Source organism: Octodon degus, unplaced genomic scaffold, assembly GCF_000260255.1.
Source record: "Octodon degus isolate 3935 unplaced genomic scaffold, OctDeg1.0 scaffold00110, whole genome shotgun sequence".
Lineage (NCBI taxonomy): Eukaryota > Metazoa > Chordata > Mammalia > Rodentia > Octodontidae > Octodon > Octodon degus.
The window spans coordinates 891728-914169 of NW_004524686.1; the positions used below are offsets into that span (position 1 = coordinate 891728).

Sequence of the window (22442 nt, forward strand, 5' to 3'; positions counted from 1 at the left end):
TAAAACAAAGAAAGTAAAGATTAAATATTTAATTATTTTTTTCTTTTTTGTGGAACCGGGGATTGAACTCAGGCCCTTGTGCTCACCAGGGAAGTGTTTATTCCACTGAGCCATCTCCCCAGCTCCCAAGATTAAATATTTAAAACAAGCCATTCTATGCTAAAATAAATAACATCTTTTATCAAACAAAAATCTTATATAAAAACTTAGAATGATGTATTTTTTCAAAAATTCCTAATGTCTAGTTTTATAGCCATTTGGATGTTCATATATACTTTTTTTTTTTGTCTGTTTTGCTTTTTAGACTTTTTGAGAAAGGGTCTCGCTATGCAGCGTAGGTTGGTCTTGAATTCACAGTAATCTTTTTACCTCAGCCTCTCAAGTGCTGGGCGCCTGGCTTCATATATGCTTTTGTAATCAATCTATATTTTCATTGTACTGTAATAAAAAGTCACAACTATTAATTAGTATTAGCACTAGTTTCATCAGCAAAGTTTTAAAGTTCAGTGGCAAATACAAGTCTTTCAAAATTCTAAAGTTTTGCTGGAAAGCTCAAATTTTATTGTTGGAAACAAATAGTGTCACAGTTGTTTTTCTTGAAGAGATTGGATTTTTTTTTTTTAAAGAAATTGCCAAATGCCTATGTACGAATAACCACAGCTTGTCTATTTTTATAATAAAAATGGTATTCCATGAAAAAAGCAGCTAGTTTACCTTACAACTCAAGATAATCCCATAAACACTTTTCCTCAATATAATCATATTGTAGGATGTAGCAGAAGGACTTTTTAAGGTACTTCCTATTTTATTACATCAAATACTAAATTAAAAAAATTAAACAGTATACATAGTTAAAAATAAAGTCTTAAAATGACAAAAAAGGCATCCAAATTACACATAAGAATTCAAAATATGTTCCGTTTTCCTTTGTGGTCTCATGTTATTGTCCGTTCTTTCTCCCTTTCCCTTACTTACATTCCTAAAAGCATATATACTTATTTTCATTTTCTCTTTAACGTCCCGTAGCCCGGCTTCTATTCTTGGGCACCTGGCATTACAAAGTGTTTGTGAATATTTCCTTGTTCTTCAGTTCTGTGTAATTACTTACTCTGGGTCTCTTAGGTCCTTGACCATTTTTCTGGTACAATTTCTTCCTGAACTTCCCTGAGAACTGCCCTGTTTGTATTCCAGCTCATTTTCTCTTACTTCATCTTTTTATTCTATTTAGATTCAATATTCTCATAAAGAGTGAAAATTTTTTGTAAATCTTATTTTAAAAAGCAAATAGCTAAAACTAACCTGAATCTGAATTATACTTATGCCAAGGAAAAATAAAAAAGGCTGATATGATTTTATTAAAATTAAATGCTTTTTACTTAAAATGAAAGTAAATTTAGTTATAAGACTAAAACTTTTAAGACTGATATTCAGTGAGCTTGTGTGAACCTCATATGGGTTTTTTTTTTTTTTTGCAATGTCTAATTTATAATTAAATTCTCTCCCCCCCCCCCCCCGCCCCCCCACAGGATCACACTATGCAGTTCAGGCTGGCCTTGAGCTCACTTTGTAGCCCAGGCTGGTCTCAAACTCGCAATGATCCTCCTGCCTCATCCTCCCAATACTGAGATTATAGTACACCACCATGCCTAGCCTTAAAATTAAATTAGGAGTTATTTAGTTAAACTCTTTACTCTTCCTAGTTCTTCAATATGTTTCACATGTCACTCTAGAAGTGGTGGTGTTAGTGGGATGTGGATCTCTCATGACACAAAGTACTATGAAAAAGGAAAGGGCGACTTTGCAAAGCAGCAGAGATCAAGCAATGACGACTTAATTCTGTAGCCTTTGTTACTTGAAATATCCATTTTCTTTGTAATAAGAGTATTACAGGGGCTGGTGAGATGGCTCAGTGGTCTAAAGCACCTACTCAGAACAAGCTTAGCCAAAGCACAGGGACCACGGTTCAATCCCCCAGCACCACATGCCAGCCAGCCCCCGCCCCCTGGTGGGCTGAGCTGGCCACACACAAATAAATAAATAAATAAATAAATAAATAAATAAATAAAAAAGAAACCTTTCCCCAATTCCACTGAAAAAAAAGAGTATTACATTATGTGTCATTGACTCTTTCCTATATACTAGCTATTCTCAACTTTTTATAAGGCACACAGGTAAGCATGTATGTATTACTTGCTATTTCTAATTTATCTTGTTGCTGCAGGAGGACTTCACTTTTACAGACAAAGTACTTTTAGAGAGGACTTAGGACTTATATAGAGAAAGCCAGAGAAGAAAAACTATTAGAGGTGGTAACTACCAGAAGAAAAAATGTAACAGAAAATTTAGGAGATACATTGGTTACTGTGGAAAGCTCAACAGAAACCAGCAAACTGATAATTTTAGTTGTTTCCATAAATTTTATTGCAAAACTGATTTAAAATTAGAGGACTGATAAAGATCAGAATCAGAAAATTTGTTAGGAGACTTGCTTTTAAACTCTTCTGAGGAAAAATAGCTCTGACACTGAAACATGTCTCGTATGCCCTATTCCTAATGATGACACCCTAGAAGCAACTGCAGTCTTCCCTAGAAAATCACATACCTCTTCTTACCTAGCTCAAATCTCATTAACTAGTCTAAGCTCAGGGAACAAATGAAAAGCATCATTTTGTAATCAACCGTGAATTACCAGTCATATATTTCTTTGTAGACCCATGTCTATATATGCTTTTATAATTATTTATTAATAACTTTATTTCAAACTACATAAATCAGTTGCTTTATTACCTACCGAAGATCAAGACCTTGATTTTGCCAGATATTTTCCATAATGCGAATAATCTGAAGTGTCAGCATATCTTGTCGTAAATCTGAAATTCAAATAATAAGTAGCAGCACTCAATAATATAAATATAAATTAGGGGATCAAGCCACACTGTTTTCAAGTGGGAGAAAACAAAGCTATATTTACTCTACAAAACAATATGTAAGATAGTAATGTTTTGATTCTTTTTTTTTTTCCCATAATTTTATTGAGAGACAAATAGCAATGAGAGTTTCAAATCAAATTGGTAGGGCAGTTTCAATAATTAACACATTGCATACTCTCTTCCTAGTGGTTATTTGCTGTACAAGATGCAGACATGATATCCTATTTACAAACACTATTACAATGTTTTGATTCTTTAACTTCCTTCTAAAGTATTGGCAAAAATTTGAATATAAGAGTTGAGTACATAATTCACCAAAGTGTTATGAATACTTAAAGTATTTGTTTTATTGAATCCTTAAATCTGAATGTTTGTGTTATAAAGTCCACAGACCAACAGAGTTCACTGCTGAGTTGTCATTACCTCATGGAAAGCCACTGGTGATCGTTTCCTGCCCCTCTACAGTCTATCTTCCCTGTAAATTACAGCTCCTTTTTTATATGGCTGCTTAGAAGGCTATGTAATTTTATTTTTAAAATTATTTGTTTAATGCCCTTTTCTCTATTAGACTAAAAGCTCCAAGACAGCAGAGATCCTATTATTATTATAACCCAGGATCTAGCACATAGAACATTTAAGGAATGACTGGATACTCACAACACTCATGTAAACGACAGTTAAGCAAATAACAAATTAATCTGATGACTTTTGATTCAGGAAATGCCATCTCAACCAGGGAAGATCAACTGGAGGTTGTACAAGGACTAGAAAGACTAATCACTTCTGAGGGTTTCTTGAGATAGCTTTTATATTCTGAGGTTCTTTAAACTGCTTAAGACCTTTACTCATCCCATCTTAGCTCCTCTTGCCCACCCATAACTGTATCACCATCCTCCCTGAAAAGCACTAAGCCCTGTTCTTTCCTGTAACTCAAGGTGCTATGTAAGCTTCAAACATCTGACTTTTCTCTGAGCCTTATACTTTGTGAGTTCCCATGCACAGGTATATAATTAAATATAGTTGTTCTTCCCTCTTAGTCTGTATTAGGTCAAATTAATTTGTAGCTCAGTCCAGGAACCTGGAAGGCTGGAGGGAAGACATTGTTTTTGCTCTCCTGCACATGCACAGTGACATAAAAGAAACAAGAATTGTTAGGAGTCAAACCTCCAGATGATCTTTCCTGGTTGATAAGGTTCATGATACGTGAGTCCTTTGGGAATATCCACCTTTAGGCAGATGAGAAGACTTGAAAGGAAGCCTGCCTGCTTGCTGTTTTCTAACTGTTCTAAAGTTCAGTCATCAGCAAACCAAAATTTCTTCTTTTGAGGTCACATTTCCTGAATTTCTTCATATGTGTATTGCAAAGGTTAAGACATCTACTTAATAGTCTGCATTTTATCAAATGTATAGTCCCTAAATGGCTTTCAACGGCTTTCATGATTCACAAATATCCTGTGTATAAAAAGATATATTCATACATCATAAGCTCATTAATACTCTTCCTTACCATCCCCATTTTTAAAGATGATCTCATTGTTCTGAAACAGTAACTCTGACATGATGTCTGGGTTCTCCCAGTTCAGCCACAGTGGCCTTTTGGCAGAAGACATAATTCGGCACTCTTCAAGCCTTTAAAATAGTTAAAAACTTTACTAGACACCTCAGCTTTGTTACTTATCTTCACGTTTACTTAACAGCTTTAAACATGTTATAATATTTAAAATATTTAAATGTTTTTTATTAGTACATATCTTCAGTACACAATGATGACATTTTTGGGAGGAGCTGGTGCATGCGCATAACACCAATTTATTCTTTTTACTTCCCCTTTTCCTCCACTCCTGGATTTTGTTTCTCTTTCCATTGGCAAAAGATCTCTTTGTTTTTTATTATCTATTAAAAAAATGTTCAAAATTTTTAACTTAATATTTATCTACGAATTCACTTTTAAGGAATACTGTATAAATATTAAATTAACATCATTATATAATTATGAATTTTTAACAACGTATATTATACTTCATTTTTTATATAAGTCACAAGTAGTCCAACCATTGAAGGTTTTAAACTCTTCTTAAGGTAATAACTCACTCTGAATAAACACATTTCTAATTTAAGATACCTTTACTATTTCTATTCTGTAGGGTAGAGGAATGGGAAAGGGAAACACAGATAACTGGACTATCATATAATACATTTTGATTCTTTTCAAGATTCTACCCAGAAAAGTACTTAAATACAACAAGAAAATTCCTTACCTGAGATTTCCTAGTTGATGAGCAGGGTTTAGAGGAGACAGAAAGCCCTGCAGTGCATCCATGAAATCTGGTTGCCTCATTTGTTCAACTAAAAACTTCATCTGTACCTGATTAAAAAACATTAGAAGTTGACTTCATTAAGATAAAATTATTAATCTCTTACACACTGAAAACTCAGGACTGTGTAGTCTCAGAACCATACCTTAAATGGCTACATTCTAAGGAGGAGGGTTTGAGACAGAGCTGCCTAATTCAGAGAGAGAGGGGAGGAGTGGCAGCAGGAACCTTCCTGTGAGAAGATGAACTCTTCTTGCTGACAGAAGCAACACTCTGTCTTTACAGGAGGGGTGGTAAACCCTGGCGTGCAGGTCAACTGTCAGCTTCTGTAAATCAAGTTGTCTCACTATACAGCCATACCCATTCACTACACGCTGACTGCTTTCACACTAGGATGGCAGCAGTGAATAGTGAAGATCACATGGCCTATAAAATCTAAATATTTACATTTTACCTTTAAGAAATGATTGCTCATCCTTGTTCTAGAGGAAAATCTAAAGAGACCATGTTATCTTAGTTTAATATTTTTGCTTTTGGGCATTGCATAAAACATCTTATGCATGCTCTCTGTTGAGTAAAAAGGTGCAGTGAGGCTAAAAGAAACTGTTGGGAAAACAACCTGTAAAATATTAGCTACATGGATCTCATACTATATCTTGTTTGTAGTCATGAAGTTTTTCTTTCTTTCTTTGTTGCCCTTTCCCTTTCCCTTTTCTCTTTCCCTTTTTCTTTCCTTTCCTTTTTTTTTGAGAAAAAAAAAGTGAGATAGGGTCTTACTATGAAGTTCATGCTAGCCTTGAATTCACTATGTAGCCCAGGCTGGCCTCACACTCATAAAGATCCCCGTCTCAGCCTCCCCAATTCTGGGATTACAAGTGGGTGCTACCATGCATGGCAAAATAGCGCTTTTTAATGAACTCAAACCAGAGATTGCTAAGCTACCAAGCAGTGGCGGCATTTTATTACAGGAAGCTTCCATCTATTAAAAATATAAAACATGACTATTAAAAAGTTAGAAACTAGGGATACAAAATAAATTAATTTTCATGCTAGAATTTTCATAATGGAGTTTTTTCCTTCTTACTACACGTAAGTAAATAGGAAATGTAGTCATCACTGACTAGGTAGCTCTTCCTTACATTCACTGTCAATTGTAAAGTCAGCATAATGTTTCACATATCGTATCATTATTATAATAAAATCACTCAAAGTAACTGCCTTTGTGTTGCTTGCCACGATCTCATATTTATACCAATAATAACTTAAGTAATGAATTCCGTGTTTCTAATTAAGCCATTGTATCACTATTTGTGATACAAAAAGTTGCACAAAATACACATCTGTTTGCAAATAAATCTAATAGTTTCTTTGTTCTTAGTTCAGCTACACTACAATGTAACCAATTTTATTTTTTGAGCATCTTAGTACCTGCCCTCTTGCCCATTAATCCCAGCATCAGTAATAGTACTTAAAGCTAATATGCCATATTTGAATTTACCACACTTCAATGAAAACAATTGAGTCACATACTGTATGATATTAAGATTAATGGAACAACTTTCAGATTAATACAGCATTTTTCTTTTAAAAGTTGCTTTCTCCTTAGAGTAATATTAATGAAGGTGAGTAAAAATCCATTCAGTGCTGTTTTCTGTCCTTTGAATAATCACTAATAAACTGCCTCTTCTTCCCCCTCATTTCATTGGAGAAACGATTTTACTTTTCACTCTAGAGTGTGTTAAATTTAGGATGTGGTAGATTAGACTGAATAAAGGACAGGAAATAGGAACAAAATCTTGAAAAAACTTTACATTTCATATTGCTTAGCTAAAATGCAGATGATTAAAACGTGTAATCCATGTACCAAGGAACTGTGAATCCATTTTAAACCTAGAAATGTAAGTGCTCACCTCTTTCTACTTTTTTTTCAGGATAAATGAATGACTAAAGAATCATTTTAAATACTTAAAGAGTATATAAAAAGAAAAAAGGAGAGTACAGATACATTCATTAGCACCTCTCACACTCTAGGGACTATGCTAGGTTTACAAACTTTAGTTCTGACAACTGGATGGTGAAGACATTATTTGCATCTTTACAGGTAAGGAAGATCAATCTTAAGAGCAAAACAATCTATCTGACACTATCCAGCTGCACGTGGACGTGGAGGAACCTGGGTCCAAATCTTGATCAGCTTGAGGCCAAGAACTATCACCTGTATAAATACTTGGCTTCTAAGCAACTCTGTCCCACTGTAATGAAAGAGAACCAAAACTCAAACAGTCACACACCTTTTGTGTCTCATCCTTCTTCTCCTGTTTAAGAATGTCAGTCAAGTTAATGAGCTTTTCCATAGCCTCAACTTGCCTATTCAGGTGCTTCAGATACATTCCGCAGGCACGACAGTAGGACTCCAAAAGCAGACCGAATCTTTGACTAACTGTTTTATTGTGCATCTCAGATCTAAAAGAACAGTGCAAGATTTAAAAAGTATATGGCTATACATGCACCCAGAAACATATATCTATATAAACATATATGTATGTTTATATTACACACACACACACACACACACACACACATATATTTTTTTTTTTTGGTGGAACCGGGGATTGAACTCAGACCCTTGCGCTTACCAGGGAAGCGCTTATTCTACAGAGCCATCTCTCTGGCTCCTCTTATATAGTATTTTTTGAAGAAAATGAGAAAATCCAATAAATGTTGCAATCACTAAGAATAAAATGACTTAAAATCTACCATTCAGAGAAAAATAAATTAGGTTAGTTTCTGGACATGGAAGTTTAACAGACAACTAATTTATTCTAGGTATGTTTTTACTAAGAGTACAACATACAAATATATGAAAAAAGCGAACTAGACAGAGAAACAAAGTATATAAGGAGGAAGCAAAGAGCTTAATGGATACTCCCTCACATACATGTTCATACTCTACTATCTCTAAATTCATTTTAAAACTAACTTCTAGGGTGTCATCTATTTTGAATGTTAAAATTTAAAAACTCTTATTAGATATAATCCATTTCTAAATTTATTAAAAAGTATATGCCTTATTATTCCTAATTGTATGAAAGATATCTCATTCTATAAAATATTATTTTATGTATTTAGTACAGGGTCTACAGGGTCTCACTACACAGATCTAACTCGTAGTGATTCTTCCATTTTCAGCCTCCCAAGCACTGGTATTACAGGCGTGCGTCACCACACCCAATCTCAATCACCATCTCAGTGCAACTCAGGGGCGTGGCTAGCATGGCATGGCAGGGATTGACTCTTGGCCCCTGCATCTGTCAAAGCAGGTGCTTTAAGCCACTGACCTATGTGACTGGCCCTCATTTAATTTCCAAGAAAAAAAAAAGAGGAGTTCATCACTGGAGAATCACGTTAAGTTTTGATACAGGGTCTCTTTATGCAGTTCAGGCTGGCCTTGAACCTGTGGCAATCCTCCTGCCTCAGCCTCCCAAGTGCTAGGATCATACAAGTGTGCCACCATACCTGGCTACAATATATTTTCACTATGGAAAACTACTTCAGCCAAACTAAAAGTATGTAGTATTTATGTAATATGTATCTGTACATTTATTAAGAAAGTAAGTGATATATAATCTATCTATCTATCTATCTATCTATCTATCTATCTATCTCTAAAGAATTTAGTGGGAGAGATAATTTGACTTACTTTAAATGCCAAAAGAAAAAATGTCCAATCCTTTGATTTGTTAATGCTTTCTTGAGTAAAAATCTCACAAGCAGGTTATCCAAATATTGTTCATATTTGAGGACCTGATTGATTAAAAGAACAAAAACTTAAATAAATTAGCAACTATTTCTTCATGGCTGGATTTAAAGAAAAAATTTCAGAAACGAAGTAGATACTATTGGTAATAAAATGGATCTTTTAAAAAAAAATCATGCAAGTGCTGAAGTTAATAAAGTCTTAAAAATAAAGATATTTGCAATGAAACACTATTTTCTATTTTACCTGCACTAGCTGGATTAGGTACTGAGAAAGTTTGTCATCTGTCAAGTATTTTTCCAAGCATCGAACAGCAAAACCTCGAACCATAGGGTCTGGATAATTACAGTCCAGAAGCTCCATTGCCTGCTCAGGTTTAATTGGGGGCCAGTCTTTTACTAAGCAATACATCTGTATATGAGAAAGAAAAAAATCATATTTACAAAGGAAGGACAGTTGTAAATGGCCACTCTAGCTGTTTTTTCTTCTGATTTTTAAAATTAGTTTAGATTAAAAAATACCTTAAAACTCACAGTTTTGAGTTATACCTGTAGAAAGAATGTGAATGATGGCATTTTTCTCTACCGTATTACCAGTGAGCAGTCTATTTCATCTCTTAAATTTATGAACATTTTCTGAGAAAAAACAATTTGGGTCTCATACTATTTCTGTGCAATGTTTATTCAGGAGTCTGAGCCACACATTTACCTGAGCTACTTCATCTCTAGAATTCCATTTAACGGACAGAAGCAATTTGGGTAGAATTTCAGGGATTGTTACACAATAGTGTCTGTTGGAAAAGAAAAAAGAAAAAAATACTTCCACGTTATTCTTTTTATTTTTCAATAATAAATACATTGCACATTGTCTCAGTGGTTATTCATTGTACAAAATACAGACATGACATCCCGTCCACAAACACTATTAGAACAAATCTTCTTATTCATTGAATTAAGAGAGTGGAGTTGTATATCTATCCTATTTTGAATATACAGATACAAAATGGTCATTCATTTGTATCCCCTTTTTTGTTTAGTTTTATCAAAGAAGGGTATTCCATCATCATTTAAATATTTTAGGTGTGTGAATTCAGCAAAATATTCTAATATAGTCCAGTAGTCTGTAATAGTAATGGGTCATCCGCAGGACTGGCAATGTCAGAAGTTGTTGACCTGAGCCCTTTACAGCCCAGGATACCAACATGGCCTCACCTCTTACACCTCATTTTTATACCGTTCTGCAGGATGGTTAAGATCAAGATAAAGCACGACCTACATAACAAGAAATGTAATTTTTGTATCTGATAAGGTCAGTCAAGTCCTCTCAGGATTTATACTGAAACCCTGTACTGCACTTTGTAGATCCTTTGTCAGTGTCAGCCATGCAGATGAGTCACAGCCAATGCTTGACCAATGTGCTCTCTGTGAAAGCCTGAGAGAATGTTTTCTTTCCTTGTGACTCTCCTTAGGCGCACTCTACATCATCGATCACATTACTCTGTGATCCCATAATCTCCTTTATCAGAAAGTTTGGGACATAACTGAGTTACATGATGTTACAGTATAGGTTCTCCTATGTCCTGAGTCTTCACTGATCTTAAAAGGCTAGGGCCAAAATGTTGGCTGTCCTTGCAGCCCTTCTTTTTCTCTAATTTTTGGTCTGCAAACTTAGGTTGCTAACCCTCCACAAGAGAAGCTTATTATTAGCCTACAACATATGCAGTTGGGTTTAACCTAACTATCTGTCTTCCATGTTATTTGAAAGGCCTAGAGCTCTAAGTCTTCATTTATGCATTAAGAAGCTGCAAAGTTATTAGTAGCCTTTTTTTTAAATAAAAAAATCAGTATATAACAATATAGCTGTGTATCATCTACACATACACTTAAGAGTTAAATTTATATGGCAAAGGAAATCCAAGTGAAGAACAAATACTTAAATTTAGTTCATAGTTAAGAAAAATGACTGTGCATTATGCCGCTCTTCAGATTGCTCAGACTGTGATGCAAATGGAACCATAGAATCACGACTCCTACTGAAGTTACTGGACAAAACATGTTTTCATGGGCTTTCTGTAGAAATGTATTGAATTGGATTTGTTAGGTATACCTATTAATTTTTTTTCCATAATTTTATTAAGAGACAAATGGCAATGAGACAGTTTCAAACCAAACTGGTAAGACAGTTTCAATAATTACCACATTGCATAATCTCTTCCTAGTGGTTATTTGCTGTACAAGATGCAGACATGATATCCTATTTACAAACACTATTAGAGCAAATCCCTCTATTCATTAAAAGCATGTAAGTATATATCCTAACCATTTTGAATACAGATACAAAATGGACATTCATCTGTATCCCCTTTTTTGTTTAGTTCTGTCATTTGAATATTATAGGCGTGTTAACTCAGCAAAATTAAAGAGTCCAGCATTCCATAATAGTATTAGGTCTTCCACTTCACTGGCAATGTCAGAAGTTGTTGACCTGAGTCCCCTACAGCTCAACATAACAGAATGGTTTTCCTTCTTATATTTTGTTTTTATACTTTTCTACTGGATGGTTAAGACCAACGTAAAGCAGGACCTATGCAACAAGAGTTGTAGCTTTTGGGTCTGATAAGGTCAGTGAAATCCCCTCAGGATTTATCCTGAGATCCTGTACCTCAGATTGTAGAACCTTTGTCAGTGTCAGCCATGTGGATGAGTCACGGCCATTGCTTGGCCAATGTGCTCTCTGTGAAAGCCTGAGAGAGTGTTTTCTCTCCATGTGACTCTCCTTAGGCACACTCTACATCATCGATACCTATTAATTTTAAATAGCAAGGTACTTTTTTCCTAAGTGAAAATAAGGCATTACAGTATTATTTTGAGGAAGTTTAAGAAAAACAGAAAAAAAATGGAAGAAAACTCCAGGAAACTGTAATACTTAGAGCAACAAAACGATAACTAATTGGTCTAGAATGACAAAGATTTTTTCTTTGAAATTTAATTTAAAAAAATCCTAAAAATGTCCCAAGAGAATTTTTAAGAGCCTTCGGGGGGTGCGGGGGCATAGAGGATAAGTGAGCAGTGTGTCAAAGGCTTCGGGATTCAATCTCCAGAGCCAGTAAAGGCATGAAAAAAGGGGACATGGGGAGCAACACCTGCCAGCCCAGCACTGTGTGAGGGTGAGGCATGACCACTGCAAATTCGAGTCCAACCCGGGGAACTAACCCAGACTCTTGTCCCTACATAAAATATAAAATCTAGCTGGGACTATAGCTCAGTCTGAAAGCCCTGGATTCAATCCTCAGCACTGGGGAAAAACAAAACAATTAAAAGCTTTCAATAAGTAATATAACTATTAACACAGCACATTTTTCTACAAATATAAATCTACATCCACAGTTTCAAGATAATTAATAGTCATGTAAATTATGCTTTATCATACTAGGAATGGTAAAAATATGGCATGCTCAATCAAAGTTCTTTCTTCTATAATAAAGAAAAAAATGAGAATCTCCATCTCAACACATACCTGTGACTCCACAGAAAATCTTTCTCTTGCTCAGTGATTTCAGACAGAGGGTCTCGTGTACAAATCGCTCGGAGCTGTTCTTTGTCATTTTCTCTTAATTCATTGTCTCTAGCTAGTCTGTTACTCTGTAAAATAAAATAATTAGCTTACATGGTTTGTCATATATCATTCCCTAGATTCATGAATGGTATATAAGAAAAAATCAAATTAATTTTCAAGCAAACATTATGTTGCTTATTAGCTGTTATAAAAAAGTCTCATCTTAAAACTTCATTTTTCAGGACAGATAAGAACCAATGTAATCACAATAATTGTGGAACAAATCTGATCACATACTTGGCTAATATTACTCTAACCCACAATTAGAACAGTAACTGAAAAGTTAAGCCAGGTATAAGACCAGACTGAGATGTCATTGGATGGTAGTGAATCACTTACTCTTCCTTTTGATGACATTCCTTGTATCCTGTTAGCTAACCTGCTAAGGTTTCTGGTACAAAAGAATGAGAAACAGTAAAGTAATAAAATAAAAATGTAAACTTTTATGTTCCCTTCCTTGAATTCAACTTGTAAATGCTATGAGCCCCACAAATTTAAAAGTAAAAACAGGCAGAAAAAAAAGGGCATGGAATACCCCTTTAAAACACTGCACCCTGATTACTATAAATAAACTAAAAAGACAGGAATGTAAAATCTGTTTAATTCTAAGTAATGTACTTATTCTCTTTAAATATAGTTACATTAAATGGAGAATCAGTAAGTATGAATACATATTAACATTATACAAAAAGAATACACAGCTATTTCTAAAAGCTACAAATGCAAAAAGCTTTCAGAATGATTTCTCATACATTTTTAATTTATTCAAAGATATGAAAAAAATACTACTTGTACATATTTACTCAACATTTGTTAAATATGTACTGTTTTCCTTTTCCTAGTCTTGCTGTTGGAGTTACAAAACAGTAAAAGACCTTACGCTGCCACAGCCTCCATTCTAGAGGGAAGTTAGTAAGACTAACCCTCTGAGATACACTCTTGAGAACCTAATCTTTAATTTATGATTCAGTGACAAGAAGTCATCCACACTCAGATCACTGAACAACTGATCCAGATGGAGGAAACAACACCAAAGCCCCAAGGAAAGAATGAGTCTGACTTGATGGAAGAAAAGGAAAAAGTCACTAAGCCTAATGTCAGTAGAGGAGGATGGGAGAGACAAAAGGTGAAGTTAGTAACATGGTAAATTTGCAGCCCGGTTAAGAAGTTTCTTTGTAGTGAGAGCTATTTAAAAGATCAATTTGATTTGTGTTTCTGAAAGATTATTCTTGCTGGAAGAAGGGAGAACAGTTGAGAAGCCACTCCAATAGTCTAGCCAAGAGATAATAAAATGCTTAGCCCCAAATTTACTATGAAAAGTAGTCATTATTGTTTGTCATCTGGGTTCAATGGACTTTACTATTATTTATATTTTGAATATAAAATAATTTATGGACAGAAAAAGTAGACTTTACTATTATTTATTTATTTTTGTTTATATTTTGAATATAAAATAATTTATGGATAGAAAAAGTAATGATGAAATATAATTTTATTATTTTAAAAGAATTGAGACATGATAAAACCAAATTTTTAGTCATATTGTTTTGTTTTGAAATACACTATCAGACTGTAAATTACACTGTAAAAATGTAACACTTTTGAAAAACTGGTAGCTCACAATTTTAAAGATGGGTGATTTTCTTTACTCAGTAATTGTAAATTTCCATTTGCTTATACTTATAAACACCAAACAATGATTAATCTCCATTTTTTATATTTATAAACACCTAACAGAATGATTAAGGAGTTTTAAAATTTTCTACACCACTCTTTTCATTCTGGTCACTTTTTGTACACACCTAGCTTCTGTATTTACCCATTTAGAAAGTGTAAATAAAAGGTGCGGGAGTGTAATATCATTAAAGATGGAAAGAACACAGTTGTCATAAAATCTTGTGAGAGTAAACTACTTCCATTGAATGACTAACTGAATCTGAATAGCGCATTTCTTACTTGTCCTTAGAAATGTACTGCTCATTCACTGTTATCATTAGTTTCAGAAAATTCATGTAGGATAGCTTCATCTGGTAATTCATTTTTATGATAAATTTCACCATCATCATTAGAGTACAGAGCAGCAGATCATAGCTGGGGTGGTTTCCCTTTTATGTCCTCAGGACCCTGGTAATGTTGGAATGGTTTTGATTGGCATGACTTGATGTGGTGGTCCTGGGATCTAATAGGGTAGAGGCCAGGGATGCTGCTAACCACCCTGCAATGTGCTGGATATCCCCTACAACAAAGAATTATTTGGCCTAAACTGTAGTGTCAAAATGTTGACATACTGCCTTAGAGTTTTATTATCCATATCTGCATTCCTACTATGATTTGCTTAGTAACTATATCTTCCTTTATACTTTGCTTCTTTTTAGGTAGATAGGTAGGTATATAAACATACCTATATAATAAATATAATTTTATAGTTATATTATACCTATAATTTGCTTGTATTATGGGTATAAAGTGTAAAACTCAGTCCACTGAAAGCCTAAAAAAAAACCCCCAAAATAAAAAACCTATGAAGATCATGTTGCAGACTGCTTTTATACCCCTAGAAATATGTTGCAATATGCTAAGCAATGCAGTAAGAAAACAGAATGATTATGTATTAGTGATTTATTTCACAGCTATATTATCCTTTTAGGCTACTATATACTTTTATATCTTTATATTATTTAGTGTTTTTTTAAAGCATAATTGGAAGTAATAAATGAATAAGGAATAAGGAATTCTAAGAAATTCTGCAAGTCATACAATATCAATCCTTACAAAGAGCTACATTTACTCCAAAAAGACACTCATACCTTTTAAATTGTGTATGCAGGAAAGTGTTACATTATTCAATTTACAAAAGCAATGGGCAAATTTCTTACTGGGCTATAAACTAAAAAAGTTCCTCAGTGCAGTATTCTAGAGTGCTTCTTGGTGCTGATGTTACTTGCCTGGGCTAGGCACATTTCAAGACCTCTTGGTTCAATATTCATTGGCTGGTCTATCTTTAACCTAAAACCCAGCCAAAGAAAAAATTATAAATTTGGAAACTGGAAGAGACACTAAAGAACAAAAAGATTTTCTCTTAATGCTGACAATTTGTCCTTGAGGAATAAGGAAAAATTAATGATCTTTGATCTCAGTTAAGTTGTTCTCAAGTTAAGGGGAATACTGGCTAACTAGATCAATACAGAAGCTCCACTTCATTTTCATTCTTGTCTAGAGGATCAGGACGAGTACAGTGAAGAACTGCTATTTCCTCTACACAATAGCTCAGTTAACAATGCATATATACTTCAGTCTCAATCTCACGGTTGCCACCTCAGGGAGGGCCTTCCCAGACCCAGTCATGTGGCAGTCCACCCTCTGAAAAACTGCCCTCTCCCAATTAAGTGTTTTTCTTAATTGTCCAATTGCCTCTTCCTACAATCTTACTCTTCTTGTGTCTGTTTCATGTCTGCTTTCACCATTAGACTAAATTGTTAGTGGAGACCTATTGACTTCACAACTTCACTACCTAGTACTTCTAGTGCTTTACAAATAGTTGGCATTCAATAAATATGTGTTATATAAATGAAGGCAGGCTAGGGCTCCAAGTGAACCAAGAAACAGCTGCATGCAAAATACTAGCACATAGAAAATTTTATCTTCATACTTATGCCACTATAACTAAAATACATGAAACCTGGTCTGCACACAGATTACAACTGACACTTTAAAAACTCAGTGACTTTCCTTACCAGTCCTGCATGTGAATAACTAAATCCTGCTTCACGGGATACAGACCAATTTGCATGCTCTTCAATCACTGACATATCTGGAAACTTGACCACACTGCTGAACCAATCAAACTCCAACTCTAAGCATGGAGTTTCCTATGAGATGGAAGAAAAGTTAATAATATATACATATATATACATATATATATATATTGTAGCTGTCATTAAAAAGAAAAAAATAATTTAGGATAATGAAAAGCTTACTTTATTTGGATTTGACCCAGTAACACCAATAGGGTTCAGCAAGTCTTCTAGTCCATGAGGTACTGGCCAAAGATTCAAAGCCATTTTTCCAGATACTAGGGTGTCTGTATAATCAAACAAGTTTATATTTCCCCAGGCCAATGGACAATGCTCCTTAAAAAGCAAAGAAAAATATTCACTAATCTAGGGATTAAACTATAAAATGCATCAAACTCTTTTCTTTCCTGGAAAGGAGAATTCAACAACAATCTCTATAATAACTTGAATGCAAAAATCTATCAAAAGCCATATTGTTTTCTCCAGATTTAAGCACTTTATTGCCTTTTGCCCATTTGCAATTAGATATATTTTCTTTAATTATAGATAGGACAGCCGAAACAAAAGAGGTATGGCATATATTTGCATTCAATCACTGTTATGAAGTCATTTTGCATGTTTAAAAAAAAATCTATCAACTTAATTTGAGACATAATACTTATAAAGTTTTGAAGTTCTTCCAAGGTAGTCTTCTATAATATTTTTATTTATTAAAAGTTGTAACAGGTCTGATCTATGATTGTGAAAAAATTCAATCAGAGGTATAATTAAGAGATTTTTAGAAGTAATCATAATTGTTCCTCTTGAAATACTTTACCTCTTTAGCACCCTTTCGGCCTTTAACAGAGCAAATAGAAAGGCAAAGTCGAGCAGCACGAGGAAGATCAGGAATGTATATATCATAATTCAGCCATTCATTCCACCTATACAAAATTATAAAGAAAAAAGAAAAGAATTTACCAAAAAAAGATGGAAAAAAGGCTTTGTCTATGACTTTTAGCATAACTATACTATGTTATTTTCATACAGAAAATGAAAATAAAAATCTCATAGAGTTATCACTATATATAAGAATGGCTGAAACTGAAAAGACTGACAATACTAAGAGTAGCGATAACATTTTGTAGTAACAGTGAATCTCATGCACTAAAAGTGAGGGTATAATTTGTTATAATCAAAGTAAACAATCTACTAAAAGTGAATATATGAGAATCTTATGATCCAGTTTCATCTCTAGGAATAAAAACACAGGTGTATATATCTGTGTATAGAATGCTAATAATAAAATTATAATAATCTCAAACTACAAATAATCAAATATGCAAGACCGGGACAAATAAATTATAGTACATGAATTCATATAATGGAATATCACATAGCAATAAATGGGAACAAGTTATTAACATAATGGATGAAATCCTACAAACATGTTCAATGAAATTATCTATCTATCTATCTATCTATCTATCTATCTATCTATCTATCTATCTGGCAGAACTGGGGATTAAACTCAGGCCCTGCTATCTATCTATTTATTTATTTATTTGGCAGAACTGGGGATTAAACTCAGGCCCTTGCGCGTGCCAGGCAAGCGCTTATTCTACTGAACTATCCATCCAGCCCTCAATAAAATAATTTAGCCATAAAAAAATCCCTACTCTTTGAGTCTATTTATGTAAAATTCAAAATAGGCAATACTAACACAAAATGATAGAAGTCAACATAATGGCTTCCTTCAGGTAGAAGAAAAGGTTACTAGATCAGGAATGAGCATAAGGTAGGTTCTAGAGGCTGGTAAATATTTTATTTTTTGACTGGTATAGTGGCTACATGAATATTTGCTTTGTGATAATTCAGTGAACTACACAATTATGATCTGTTTACTTTTCTGCATGCACATGTGCTATATCTCACTAAACCAAAACACTAAGAGTTTTGATCATAAAAAGTTAAATTGAAAAGGAAAATTATACAAGATAAAATAAGTTCTTTTTCTTTTTTTTTTGTATTTTAGGGAAGAGTCTACAGGGTATTCAGGGTCTCACTACTAGATCAGACTCACAATGTTCCGCCTGTTTACTGCCTCCCAAGAGTTGGAATTACAGGAGTTTGCCACCACACCCAGTCTTAATTGCTGTCTCAGCGTGCCCTGGGAGCGGGGCTGGCATGGCAGAACCTGGCCCTTGTGCCTTCTTGCAGGTGCTTTAATTTGCTGAGCTATTTGGCTGGCCCTAAAATAAGTTCTTAATCTGATTACATTAATTACTTTTATACACAATGTAATCTTATTCAGAATAATTCACTAGTCCAAATAAATCAGTATGAAAATAAATGATACACAGGAAGAGTGTACTTGAATTTTAAAATACTCCACAAGTAAAATTAAGGAAAGAAAATATTATAAAAATAAGATTAAAATTGTTTACAGTTTTATGACAAATTCCCTCAACTTATAGGACATTACAGATAAAATCATGTACATACTTGAAGGACATGCTTGTAAAGTCATGTACAATAAATAGCTTTTCCTCTTTTAATATTATAGAACAATGGGTAGAGTATAAAACAATGGACTCAGGATGACTGCTTGGAGTAGAATCTTGTTCCCACTAGGTCACTAGATGTGTTGTGTTGCCTTATATTGTTTTTTACCTTCTTGATGAAATGGGACTAATAATAGTTACCTACCCTGAGAAGGTTGTTTCTATCTCACAAGATTAAATGACATAAGTAAAGGGATTAAAACTTATGTAAAGTAATTAAAACAATCCCTTGAACAACAGTAAAATTTCAGGCGTTAGATACTATTATTTTGAAAATTTCTCACATGCCTTATGATGGTTAAGCCTAACTGTCAAATTGACTGGCTTGGGAACTAGCTGAGGGATTATTAATAAAGCACACTTCTAGGTGTGGTGGGGTGGGTCTGTGAAGTATGGACTTGGGAACTATCTCTGCCTTGGACCCTTCCTCCGGCCCCGTTCCTGCTCTGCTTTCTGACCACCATGATCTGAGCAGCTCTGCTGTGGCATGTCTTTCAGCCCTCATGTTGCTGTTTTGGAACCAGTTGGCCATGGACTTCAGCAACTACAGCCAAGTAAGACTTGTGGATGTCAGGTATTTTGGGACGGGAAATCCAAGTAATATATGGCTTCTTCATAGTTTTAATCTACTGCTGAAGTATAAATAAAACAGGACATAAATAATCAGTATGAAATTTTAGTTTTGATTATTCAATCTAATGGATAAACTTTGTAAGTTCTATTGACTATAATATTTTTGCTTAAACACGGACAAAGACTAAAAAGTATCATTTATAGAAAAAAAGACTTCCACTTAAGAGTTAAATAATTTGGCAAGCATTCTGAAGACAAAAAATATATGCTAACATGGAAACCTACGACGAAGAAATATTGTGGAACTTTATTTATTTTTGTAGCTGGGGATAGAAATCAGGACCTTACACTAGCCAGGCAGGAGCTTATGCCACTGAACTATTTCATCAGCCCTGTGGAACTTCATAAGCCTACAGTTATTTAAAAAACTTAAAGGTACACCTACTTAAATTTATCTAAGATGTTTTAATGTTTCTAAATCTCTAAAATTGCTCGTAAAATTCAGGGAAATGTTCCATATACATACTAAGAGAACTATGCCCTACAAATCTAGCACTACACTAATAAATATGGTTTTCTTTCACTCTAAATCCACCCATTCAACATGTACACACACACAAATCAAGTTCTTTTTTTCAGGAAGTGGACACAGGGGCCAGGGAGATAGCTCAGTGGCACAAGTGCCTGCCTGGCAAATGCAAGATCCTGGGTTCAATCCCTCCCCCCGCAAAAAAAAAAAAAAAAAAAAAAAAAAAGTGGATACATACACATAGATACGCACACACACTCCAAATTGATTCTAATTTTAAGAAGTAGTGTAACAGCAGCCCTTTACAGGGATTTTCTTTCTTTTTCCTTTATTCTTTTAAGGCAGGGTCTCTCACTGAGCTCTTCAGGCTGACCTGGACCTTGTAATTTTCTTGCCTCTGCATTTGAAGTAGCTGGGACTATAGGTGTACGTTTTCATAGCTGCCTGAAGTACTAGTACATTTATGACAAAATTATGAAGTACTTTTTCTAGTATATGGAAAGCAGATTTAGATCAAAATACTTGAACAGAGCAAATTTTACTATCTATTTTTCAAGTAATTTCATATCTATCTCTAATTTTATTTTTGTAAAAATAAAAAAGTTTAAAAATTGCTTAAATCTTTATACTACTTGGGAGTAGAATCTTGTTGCATAGGAACTTCATCTTTTAGATGAGAGAATTCCTCAACATAATCAAATACAGTTGTTTCTAACAACCCTAAAATTCACTTGGAATCAAGAGACCAAAAGTAGCACAGGCAATTCTGGGCAACAAAGGCAAGGCAAGGGGTCTCACACTCCCTGACTTGAAATTATACTATGAATCTACTGTGATAAAAAGTGCACTACCAAAAAATAAATAAAAATAAAAACAGACCCGAAGATTAACGGAACAGATAAGATGCAGAAACAATTCCAGACATACTCAGCCACCTTATCTTTGAGAAAGGTGCCAAATACATTCACTGGAAGATTGATCTCTTTAATAAATGGTGCTGGAAAAACTGGCTCTGCACATGCTGAAGATTAAAATTAGATCCATGTCTTTCACCATGCACTAAAGTAAATTCGAAATGGATTGAAGACCTAAATATTAAAACAGAAACATTAAATCTGCTGGAAGACTGATTAGCTAAAACTCTTGAAGACATTGGTGTAGGCAAAGACCTTTTGAATAAAACCCCAATCTCACAGGTACTACCACAAAAAATAAAAATAACTGGGATCTTATTAAAGAGATTTTGCACAGCAAGAGAAACCACTAATGGAGTGAAAAGAAACTCACAATGTCAGGAAAAATGTTTGCCACTTGTTTCTTAAGAGGATTATTAGAGAACATACAAAGAACTTATAAAAATCAGACCTCCCAAAGTTAAAGACAAATCTAAAAATGGGCACCTGACATGAATACATACTTCTCAAATGAAGAAATACAAACAACAAATAATGTATGAAAAATGTTCAACACCGGTTGTCATTCAAGAGATGCAAATTAAAACACACTGAGAGTCCCTCTTACTCTGGAAAAAAATAGCTATCATCAAAACATCAACCAGCAGTATGGTGGAGAGGCTGTAGGGAAAAAGGAAACCTTCTCTACTGTTGGTGGGAATGTACCCTGGTGCAACTACTATGAAAATCAGTGTGGAAATGCCTCAAAAAACTCCGATTAGAGGTCTCATTTGACCCATCTATGTCCCTTCTCAATTATTTTCCAACAAGAATTAAAAACATCATACCACAGTGATATATGGGCACCCATGTAGCACAATATTTAACAGCTATATCTTGGAAAGAAGCCAAGTGCCCATCAAATGAGGAATAGATGAAACATGTAGTCTTTTTTTATACAACCAAGAACACTCATCCATAAAGAAGGATAAACTAGAGACTTTTATAGGTAAATGGATGCAATTTGAGACCATATTCATAAAGTGAAAGAAACCATATACACATATATAAATGTACTGTATCTCTAGCATGAAAAGCTGAAAGAGTAAATAAGATCCAAAATATACAATAGATATTATAAAATGCGAAGAAACTTCAAAAGCAAAGAGAAAGTGGTGTATAGTTCAATGGCACAGTGCCTGCCTGGCAAGCACAAGGTCCCGAGTTTTATTCCCAGTACCAAAACCAACCAACCAACCAACCAACCAGCCAAAAAGAAAAGAAAAACAAAACAAAAAGAAGGAAGATAAACTTGGGTGGGGAATAGAGAAAAGAAAGATAAACAATATATATAAAAGATAGTTAAGATAGCTATACTACTAATTTTCTTAGTTCATTGAAAACAAAGGTTTGTACTAATACTGTTTGGACAATTAAATGCTTGTATCTTGTATTCTGAGTAACTAATTTAAAAGTAACAATAAGCAATGTAT

General features: G+C 34.2%; 1 protein-coding gene across 5 annotated transcripts in view; it reads right to left on the reverse strand.

The window, feature by feature from the left end:
- Pik3ca (phosphatidylinositol-4,5-bisphosphate 3-kinase catalytic subunit alpha) overlaps positions 1 to 22442 on the reverse strand; it is a 68601-nt gene that overhangs the window by 4578 nt on the left and 41581 nt on the right. For all 5 annotated transcript variants that reach the window (XM_023699080.1, XM_004639330.2, XM_023699083.1 and 2 more), the window contains exons 7-17: positions 17229 to 17334; positions 16595 to 16747; positions 16352 to 16486; positions 12519 to 12643; positions 9711 to 9792; positions 9249 to 9413; positions 8946 to 9049; positions 7537 to 7708; positions 5189 to 5295; positions 4438 to 4559; positions 2792 to 2870 (exon numbers count right to left, since the gene is read on the reverse strand). In XM_023699080.1, the coding sequence (XP_023554848.1) occupies positions 2792 to 2870; positions 4438 to 4559; positions 5189 to 5295; positions 7537 to 7708; positions 8946 to 9049; positions 9249 to 9413; positions 9711 to 9792; positions 12519 to 12643; positions 16352 to 16486; positions 16595 to 16747; positions 17229 to 17334 (1350 nt within the window). The remainder of the gene's footprint in view (positions 1 to 2791; positions 2871 to 4437; positions 4560 to 5188; positions 5296 to 7536; positions 7709 to 8945; positions 9050 to 9248; positions 9414 to 9710; positions 9793 to 12518; positions 12644 to 16351; positions 16487 to 16594; positions 16748 to 17228; positions 17335 to 22442) is intronic.